The sequence below is a fragment of the Myotis brandtii genome, unplaced genomic scaffold (assembly GCF_000412655.1).
Source record: "Myotis brandtii unplaced genomic scaffold, ASM41265v1 scaffold183, whole genome shotgun sequence".
NCBI classification, from domain to species: Eukaryota; Metazoa; Chordata; class Mammalia; order Chiroptera; family Vespertilionidae; genus Myotis; species Myotis brandtii.
This window is the reverse complement of record NW_005356797.1, coordinates 373-10,515: the sequence shown is the minus strand read 5'-3', so window position 1 is coordinate 10,515 and position 10,143 is coordinate 373. Positions and strand designations below refer to the sequence as shown.

The window sequence follows — 10,143 nt, the reverse complement described above, 5'->3', positions numbered from 1 at the left end:
GGGTGGGACCCGACAAGCTGAGAGCCAGTGACAGCACAACCGCGCCAGCTGGGACTTCCAATGAGAAGGGACGCCTGCACCTGAGCGGGTGAAAAATCCAGAGTCAGGACCGGCGCTGAGCTCCCTCCGCCAGTGGTCCACGCAGCCGCCACTACTTCCCAATTTACCAGAGGCCAGTGTCTCTGTGGGGTCAGTGGTCAAAGAGAGGGTCCCAGGAGAGCGCGGAGGCTGCGAGAGCTCAGTTAATGGACAGGTGTAGGTGATGATGCTCAGTCCTCAATTCAGAACACGCAGGGCCTCGTCCTGCGTTCCAGGTCTTCCGGCTGAGTTGGGCGTCTGAGCCGCACCGCGCAGGTGTTGGGAGGAGGCAATGCTGTCTTTGGCGGTTTTGTCACTGGACTCCACAAAGGACCCTGCACCCCAGTAAACGTCCTCTCCCGGGTCCCCGCTACTAAGTCTCACCGGGTTCTGTCCCCACAGGTGGAGGAGTTCGAACAGGACGTTCCCCAGGACTTGGGGCCACTGCAGTTCCTGAAGTTGCGCAAACACCACTCCCTGGTGGACAACGCCTGGTTCTGCGACCGCATCACCGTGCAGGGCCCAGGAGCCATAGAGGAGGCCGCCTTCCCCTGCTACCGCTGGGTGCAGGGCGAGGGCGTGCTGACCCTGCCCGAGGGCACAGGTGAGGGGCCGCCTCAGGGAAGTGGGTGTAGGGCTTAGGGAGCAGTGGGGAGGGGGACATAGGGGATATCACTGAGGAAGGTCCCGAGGGTTTAAAAAGCGCATGCTCAGCAGGTTAAAGGTGGACAAGACAAGGGGAATGTTATACAGAGAATGAAAGAGCTGGAATTGGGACTGGACAAGGAAATAATGGATGTGTAGATCCCACCTCCTCAAAAGGTGAGCACAGGGAATGGGAGGTGCAGCCATGCTGGAAACATAAGAGACAAAGAAAAGGGGAAAGGAGACCTCCAAGTGACGGAACATGGTAGGGCAGGGACAGGTAAGGCTAGCACATGTGACCCCTGAGAGGAGGCAGGGAAGGGAAGCAACAAACAATATGACATGAAGAGCGGGTTTGGGTGTGAAAATATGGAAGACAACTCTGAGGGCAGGGAGCACACTGACCGGGTGAGGATGAATGAGGACAGCAAACAGAATCTGTTACCTTAGGAAATAAGTATAAGAGACAATTGAGGGAAATGACAGGTAAGAATGGAAGCCTGAACTAAATGTCTTTGAGGCACAAGTAAGTGTAAGTACCGATGAGGGCAGGGTTAAGCCAGGTTACCAACTATAAACTATGTGATGTTGAGGACAGGTGAGATGAAGCCAGGTAAATGTAGCAACATGGATCCATTACTTGGTTTGGCGCACATAGAATATCTTATCCTAGGGGAACAGGTGACAGTGGAAGGAGGTTGAGGTCAGAGGATGTAAGTGTACCTCACTTGAAATATGTCATTTTGGAGAACAGCTTAAGGTGTGGACGGGGAAGGACCAGGACAGGGGAAATTAACAAAGAAATATGGGATCATGTAGGATAGGTGTGGGCGGTGTGGATATTTCAGCTGATTAAGAATGAAGTTTATAGCTACTATAATGAAGAACAGTGATAGAAAATTTTGAGTTAAGGGTTACAATAAGGCATCAAAAAATTGGATTTTCCTTTCAGGATAAATATGAGATCGAAGATTGGTGAAATCAAGAAAACAGAGAGGGTGAAGATGAATGACTAGGGAATTAAGCAGGGAGAGAGAGCCAGAGAAAAAGGCAAAGGAGTATGATGCCATATGGTTAAGAAACAGGAGATTGCGATCCCACTTCTAGCAATATATCCTAAGAAGCCCTTAACACCAATCATAAAGAATATATGCACCGCTACGTTCATTGCAGCATTATTTACAACTAGAGGCCCGGTGCAGGAAATTCCTGCATGGGGCAGGGGGGTGGTTGTCCCTCAGCCCAGCCTGCACCCTCTCCAATCTGGGACCCCTCGAGGGATGTCCCTCTCACAATCCAGGACTGCTGGCTCCCAAACACTCGCCTGCCTGCCTGCCTGATTGCCCCTAATCGCTTCTGCCTGCCAGCCTGATCACCCCTAACCACTCCCCTACCAGCCTGATCAATGCCTAACTGCTCCCCTGCCAACCCCATTGCCCCTAACTGCCCTCCCTTGCCAGCCTAGTCACCCCTAACTGCCCTCCCCTGCTGGCCTGGTCGCCCCCAACTGCCCTCCGCTGCAGGCCTGGTTGCCCACAACTGCCCTCCCATGCTGGACCGGTCACCCTTAACTTCCCTCCCTTACCAGCCTGGTTGCCCCGAACTGCCCTCTCCTGCCAGCTCGATTGCCCCTAACTGCTCTTCTCTGCTCGAGGGATGTCCCTCTCACAATCCAGGACTGCTGGCTCCCAAACACTCGCCTGCCTGCCTGCCTGATTGCCCCTAATCGCTTCTGCCTGCCAGCCTGATTGCCCTCTAACCACTCCCCTGCTGGCCTGATCACCCCCAACTTCCTTCCCCTGCTGGCCTGATCGCCTACAACTGCACTCCCCTGCTGGCCTGATCGCCCACAACTGCCCTCCCCTGCTGGCCATCTTGTGGCAGCCATCTTTGACCACATGGGGGTGGCCATCTTGTGTGTTGGTGTGATGGTCAATTTGCATAATACCTCTTTATTAGATAGGATGCCTAAGATCTGGAAACAGCTCAAATGCCCATCATTAGATGACTGGGTAAAAAAATCTGTGGTATATTTACACAATGGAATAATATGCAGCTGTAAACAAGAAGGCTTTCTTACCCTTTGCAACAGCATGGATAGACCTGCTGTTGCAAAGGCTAATGGAGAATATTATGCTGCATAAAATAAGCCAGTCAGAGAAAGACAAATATCACATGATCTCACTTATAAGTGGAATCTAATGAACACAATAAACTGATGAACAAAAAAGATCCAGAGGCATGGAACAGACTGACATACTCAGAGGTGGGGGTGGGGGTTGAGATGGGAAGAGCTTAACCAAAGAACTTATATATATACATGCATAACCAATGGGTACAGCCAATAGTGTGGTGAAGACCTCAAGTGGGGCAGGGGCTGGAAGGAGGAGAGAAAGGAGGGAATAATTGAAGGACATCTATAATACTGTCAATTTAAAAATAAAAAGAAACAGGATATTGGACAAAGCCAAGGCATAGCATGAGATTGCAAAAAGCATTTGAGGAGAATTGCTGTAATGTCTCCCCAGCCCGCCTGGCAGGAAACAATACCTTGGATGTGTTCCAGAAGCATCGAGAACAGGAACTGGAGGAAAGACAGCAAATCTACTGGTGATCACCCTATTAGAAGCCTCCCAATTGTAACCCTCTTCCCTGACAACTTCCTCCTTCAATGACTTCTACCCCCTCCATTAACCTTTGTCCCCATATCCTAGCTGGGCCACCTGGAAGGAAGGGTTACCCATGACAATTGCTGCAGGCAGTATAGATGATCTGCCTCCAAATATGAGATTCCATGAGCAGAAGAGGCTGGACTATGAGTGGACAGTGATTGCAGGGTGAGGAAATGGTCAGAGTGGAGTGGGGCTGGTGGATCCAGGAACAGGTAGGATTTGGTAAATTGGTGGTTTCATCTTTGATATCTGCTCTAGGCTTATGGAGATGGCCCTCAAATATGTTTACACCCTCCTAAGCCCCTGGAAACGCCTGGAAGATTTTGATCAGATCTTCTGGGGACAAAAGACTGCCATGGCTGGTCAGTGGTTTTCCCAGGTCCCTATCAATGAGGTATGTGTCACACTCCATTGTCCCCAAAACTTCTTGCCAAAAAAGAACTTACACCTGGAGATCTGACAACGGCCTCATGAATGAAAATATGTGGGCTGGGTATGGAGGAGTCATGTGACTAAATCCCTATAATAGAGCCTGAATGAGAGAAACATCAGGTTGTGGTGAATATCCTCCTCCTAACCTCCACTCCAACCCCACAGAGAAGGTTCACCAGCGCTGGCAGGATGATGAGCTTTTTGGCTACCAGTTCCTCAATGGCACCAACCCCATGCTGTTGAGACGCTCCACCTCTCTGCCCTCCCGGCTGGTGCTGCCCTCAGGGATGGAGGAGCTTCGGGCCCAGTTGGAGAAAGAACTCCAGGTACAGCCTCCAGCCCTTGATGGTCTTCTCCTTATCTCTGAGAGGAGTAGAGGTGGTGAAGGGGAGGGGCCAAAGTTGAGTCTGGAAAGGGAGGTGTGGTAACCCACTGTCCCTGGGTGTAGAGTCCTCTGCTGGAAAAAATTAGAGGTGATGTAGTAGGGAAAAGCATCGAAGCTGGATTCTGCCAATAAAGCTGACCATTAGGAGATGGTGGGGAAAGGAGCTTGGGCAGCCTAAGGGGAGAGACAAGGGGAGAGCTTGGCATAAATGTGCTACAGAATCAACTGGCATACTTAGTCCTAAAACTACCTGACACAGACAAGCTGCATGTCTTTAGTGAAGACTCCTTTCATGGGGTCTTAGTCCTCCCTGTAAAATAACAGAACTTGAACTTGATGTTCTGGTGCTTCCTTCAGTTCAGCCACTTGAACTCAGGTATTGACATGGGCTAATGGCAAGAAAAGAGAGTGACTGTCTTTACATTCTTCCCCTTTGCCTTGGCCATTGGGAAGAATGCTTTCAACTCTAACCATAGGTACATTACACTTTCCTTAGAAAGGTTCCCTTTTTGAGGCTGACTTCATTCTACTGGATGGAATTCCAGCCAATGTGGTCCAAGGAGAGAAGCAGTACCTGGCTGCCCCCCTTGTCATGCTGAAGATGGAACCCAGTGGGAAGCTGCTACCCATAGTCATCCAGGTGAGGTGTCCTGAAAACCTCCTCCCACCTGTTCTGTGTTCATCCCCAACCTCTGCCAAGGGACACAGACAGCAGGCTCTTGTCACCCACCCCTGCATCATTCAGTGACATTTGTCCTTATCCAATACCTCCTTTCTACCTTACAGCCTACTCACTACTCACCTGGAATTACCTTTCTGAGAGTCAGAATGCTGTTAGTTCTCACCATAAGGCTACTTAATCTCTTTTTGACCTCTGATTCTGTGGAATATTCCTTCTTTCTTAGACATATTTTCTCCCTTGGTGGTAATGTGTTTTCACTCTTACTGTTCTCATCAGTCAGTTGATAAGAACTGTCAGTTATCTCACATGTCCACCTTTTCCTTCCTATTCTACCATCCTAACTCACACCCTCATCAAGTTTCTCTCAGTCATACTAGATACCTCTTTCCAATTCCTCCTGCTTTGAACCTGACCATCATAGCACTGGCACTTCCCCACAGCACTTAAGAGGGTGAGTGGAGGGGCCTTCATTCCTCCTACTATAGTATAATCCCTGGGAGACAATAATCTTAGTCACCAGTGTTTCCCCCAGAATAATAAGCATAATTTCTAACAGGATGAAGCCAGTGAATGCTTAACTCCTCTGTTTCAGATCCAGCCTCCCAGCCCCAGCTGCCCCACCCCACCACTGTTCCTGCCCTCAGATCCTCCACTTGCCTGGCTCCTGGCAAAGTCCTGGGTCCGAAGTTCAGATTTCCATGTTCATGAGCTCCAGTATCACTTGCTGCACACTCATCTGCTGGCTGAGGTCATTGCTGTGGCCACCATGAGGTGCCTCCCAGGACTGCACCCAGTCTTCAAGGTACATCCTCTACCTTCCATGTCCTACCTCCCTCACATCCCAGAGAAAGGAAACAACGTAACAATGCTCTAGGATTTAAAAAGCATAAGCCACCTGTTTGGGAAGAAGTTAACAAAGCTTCTTCTAATTGAATGAGTGCCCATGTTATTCTAATTTAAAAATATTTGTAATTTGTAAATCGACAAGAAGAAATTATTGTGTCAGGACCCTTGTGGTTTTATTTCTAATGTTTAAATTATTTTGAGCCCTGACCGGTTTGGCTCGGTGGATAGAGCGTCGGCCTGTGGACTGAAGGGTCCCAGGTTCGATTCCAGTCAAGGGCATGTACCTTGGTTGCGGGCACATCCCCAGTGGGAGGTGTGCAGGAGGCAGCTGATCGATGTTTCTCTCTCATCGATGTTTCCAACTCTCTATCCCTCTCCCTACCTCTCTGTAAAAAATCAATAAAATATATTTTTTTAAAAATATTTTGAGATAATCATAGATTCTTATACAGTTTGAAGAAATAATACAGAGAGATGCCATCTATTTTATTAAGTCATGTTACTTAGCAAATATTCAGCACTTATTGTAAGGCACCTGATATTCTCCAGCAGAGTCTGCTATAGAGCAGGAATATAATTTGATAAACAAAAATTTTGCTCTGCTTTCAAAGAGCTAGCATTTAACTGGCAAGACAAACGGTACACATGAAAAATAACCAAGCAGCTGGGGAGAGGTCAATGTGGGGGAAGGGAGAGGAGACTTATGTAATACTTTAAACAATAAAGAATTTAAATTTTAAAAGTAATAATAATAACCAGAGAACAAAATCTGATATAAAGTTGAAATCAGGACAGAGAACAATAAACACTGTAATTTTTATGGAGAATGTTCCACCATAGCTTAGGATTCATTAAGTAGAAGGTCAAAGGAATAAAAGAGCTGCCAAAGGGGTATTTAACCTGCCCAATGAAAGGTACATGACATGGTAGTTAGATCAATGGAAAGGAAAATGCAAAAACTTTGTGATGAGAGGAAATACTAGTTGCAGCATGCCTGGGTGCAAGATTGGAGGGAACGCTCACAAGGAATGAGCTACTGCAACAACATGGAGCCCACCCATTCGATACTGTTATACTGATCCAGAAATATTCTAATTTTGTACAGTAGTGAGCCTAGAATCTATTGCTAACCAGAAGGCAGCAAAAATGGCCTTTTGATAGCCCAAAAAACATTTTTGAAATCTTGATGACACTAGCAGCAGGAGCAAAAACGGTACAAGCTTATGAACCAGAACAATTGTCAGAAAAAATACAGTCAGCAGAAGCCCATTTTGAAGTCAAAGATGATATGTTCAGTTTTAGGTACATGGAGTTTGAAGTGGTAGCAAGATATGTAAGTGCATGCTGGGTAGAACGTCTGAATTGTGTTTCTTCCAGGAATCCCAACCTTCATCTCCAAACCTGTCCATTGGTAGCAGTGACCCCTTTGGGTCCTGGGGTAGCATAGACAAATATCAGGCCACCCAGAGGGCTAGGCCTTCATAAAGGTTACCTGTGCAGGCTGTGCATTCAAACTGCTGCTGTTTGGATCTTGAATCCTGGACTCAGTTCCTACCAGATGTGCGCTCAGGGCCCTCATCTCTAAATGGGGATAATAGGAGCTTCATCATGGAGTTGATTAACAGTTGATTAAATGCAACAAAATATAGTAGTTCTTGCTATTATGGTTAGTTCTTTGTCTTCTGGTTTCTTCTCTCCTCAGGTAGACTTTGGGTTTCCTGTGACACTCAGCATCTTTAATGGTCTTTCTGGGGTTTCAGACCAATGTGAGTTGCTTTGTTATGTTGGTACCAATTATTTCAGTTGGGCCCTTCCCTCTCTGCAGCATCACCAACTCACATAAATACCAATATTGCATGAATCCTCCATCTCAGGATGAAGATAAAATTGTTTAAAACAAAAAGAAATGCACATGAGGATCACAGGGCCTTTTTGAAGGGCAAAGGGAAAACGGGAGAGAGAGCCCTAACTAACAGTGCCTAATTGGGGATGGGAGGAGATTTGACAACAGGCCCTTTGCTGTTAAAGAGGGTAGATCAATAAGGTTCCTTTAATTCTGACTGAAAATACCCTACACACCCCAATCCCTGAAATTTTAAAAATGCAAAAGTAAAATAACTAAAGGTTGGAGGAGCAGCTTTGAAAATTAGTAGAAAGGCAAGTTTAAACTGTAAGGATGTATATGCTAGAAAAATTATTTTAAAAAATCAAAAGTTAAAGGACTGATTCTCAAAGGACACCTATACTCAAGGTGGGAATAATAATAATGATAACATCTGCCATTCAAGAACATCTGTGTGTTAGACAATGTACTGAACATTCTCATATGTCATACACATAAGCATCACCACAGCACCTGTGATGAGACCCTATTGTCATCCCCTGTAAAGAGATAAAGAGATGGACGCTTAGAGGGTTTATTCTCTTGGTCAAGTATGAAAGTTAGTGGTGAAGTGTAGATTAAAATCCCGGTCAGTCAGACTCCAAAGCTCAACTCACAGAGCAATGGGAGAACATGAGACTAAGAGATCAGAGAGGCAGGAGACTATCCGGCAAAGGCACCAGCAGGTAGGAAAGCATCAAGAGGGAGAGAAAGCCACCATGCTGAGTGCCACTCACTAATAAAGAAGGATCCAAGCATGTTGTACATAAACCACCCCCTCCAACCTTCTCCATCCAGCTCCTGATCCCACACACCCGCTACACCATGGACATCAACACGAGGGCACGGAACCAACTCATCTCAGATGGAGGTTTATTTGATAAGGTAAGGAGGTGGATTGTGGGACCACCTACTCACCCACGTCTGCATGAACTCCTGTCACTTGCAACATTCCGGGGTCACCTGTGTGAATGTCCTGACCCTTAAACCCAAGAGCCTTGTCCCTTTATGCCAATGTCTTTGAATCTGAAAAGGCCACATCTGACCACTTTATATAGTATGCCATGTTCTCCAGCTCTGTTTGTCCCCTCAAGTCCTCTCATTTGCAGGAAGCACAGGTGGAGGGGGACATGTGCAATTGATCCGCCGGGCCATGACTCAGCTGACCTACCGCTCCCTCTGTCCTCCTGACGATCTGGCTGACCGGGGCCTGCTGGGCATCCCAAGTGCCCTCTATGCCCATGATGCTTTACGGCTCTGGGAGATCATTGCTCGGTGGGTGAGAGTTGGAGAAATAAAAGGTATTGGGAACAGTGAGAATGGGGCTTTAACCTGAGGTCACCATGAGGCCAAAGGAATATGAAATAAGAAAGTCCAGACAGGAGAGTCAAAGGACTCAATCGAGAAGAGATGAGGAACAGAGAGTAGGATCTGAGGATGGGAAGGCTGAAATAGTGTAAATAAGCAGAGTTGCGTGGGCGAGTGAAACTAAGGGATCTGGTGGGATCAGGGATTTTGTTATGAAGAGTGACTATGCTATTTTTAATATATTTATTAGTATTGATTTCAGAGAGGGAGAGGGAGAAAGATATAGAATTATCAATGATGAGAGAGAATCATTGATTGGTTGCCTCCTGCTAGCCCCTTCTGGGGATCTAGCCAGCAACCCAGGCATGTGCCCCAACCAGGAATTGAACTGTGACCTCCTGGTTCATAGGTCCACACTCAACCCCTGAGGCACTTTGGCCAGGCAGAATTCTTAAAACTAACGTCCCACATTTCCTTTCTAAACTAGTGTGTAGAAAGAGCTCCAGGATGTCCCAAAAGGAAAATCTTATCAGATCTGTCCCCAGATACAATGAGAATCAGCTGGATAGATGCCACAGAAAAGGAGTAGCAGCCAGAGGCTAGCTAGAGCCTTCTACTCTCAAGGAGCTCAGCTCCCTTCTCTGGGCAGGTACGTGGAGGGGATTGTCCACCTCTTCTACCACGGGGATGACATCGTGAGAGGGGACCCTGAGCTGCAGGCCTGGTGTCGGGAGATCACTGAGGTGGGGCTGTGCCAGGCCCAGGACCGAGGTGAGATCCCTCCCTAGAGAAGGGAGCTCCTTAGGCCCTCTGACCAGAGGCCCTTTTCAGCCTTGCCCTTCTGGGAACATGACCCCAACCCCTCATCAGCCTCTGTCCCTCCACACATGGAGCATCTTATTCCCATTCCCACTTCCTAAGTCTCAGGACAATTCTAGAAACTCAAGGATTGTCCTCCTCCTAGACTAATAAGGCCAGAACCATAGTCAGTAAGGGATCTGCCCAGGCCCTGCCAGGCTCTGTTCTAATTGTCTGTTTTCTTTATTAAGGATAGAAATTGGGAGCCCAGGAAAGCCCACCCTTGCTTTCCCTCCCTTTTTCTCCTTCTTAATACTTTCCAGCACTCACAGAGGATCCAGACATCCTACATGCCTGCCAAGTGCAGGGCCATTTCTAGATGTAGTCTCAGTACTGTATATATTTGACTTAAAAC

General features: G+C 47.4%; 1 protein-coding gene across 1 annotated transcript in view; it reads left to right on the top strand.

Annotated features, from left to right (window-relative positions):
- LOC102246929 (arachidonate 12-lipoxygenase, 12S-type) overlaps positions 1–9,718 on the top strand; it is a 9,839-nt gene extending 121 nt beyond the window's left edge. The window contains exons 2-11 of the mRNA XM_014537839.1: positions 355–682; positions 3,252–3,333; positions 3,438–3,560; positions 3,654–3,757; positions 3,993–4,153; positions 4,709–4,852; positions 5,487–5,696; positions 8,421–8,515; positions 8,736–8,897; positions 9,580–9,718. Of these exons, the coding sequence (XP_014393325.1) occupies positions 355–682; positions 3,252–3,333; positions 3,438–3,560; positions 3,654–3,757; positions 3,993–4,153; positions 4,709–4,852; positions 5,487–5,696; positions 8,421–8,515; positions 8,736–8,897; positions 9,580–9,718 (1,548 nt within the window). The remainder of the gene's footprint in view (positions 1–354; positions 683–3,251; positions 3,334–3,437; positions 3,561–3,653; positions 3,758–3,992; positions 4,154–4,708; positions 4,853–5,486; positions 5,697–8,420; positions 8,516–8,735; positions 8,898–9,579) is intronic.
- Positions 9,719–10,143: the final 425 nt, after the last annotated feature.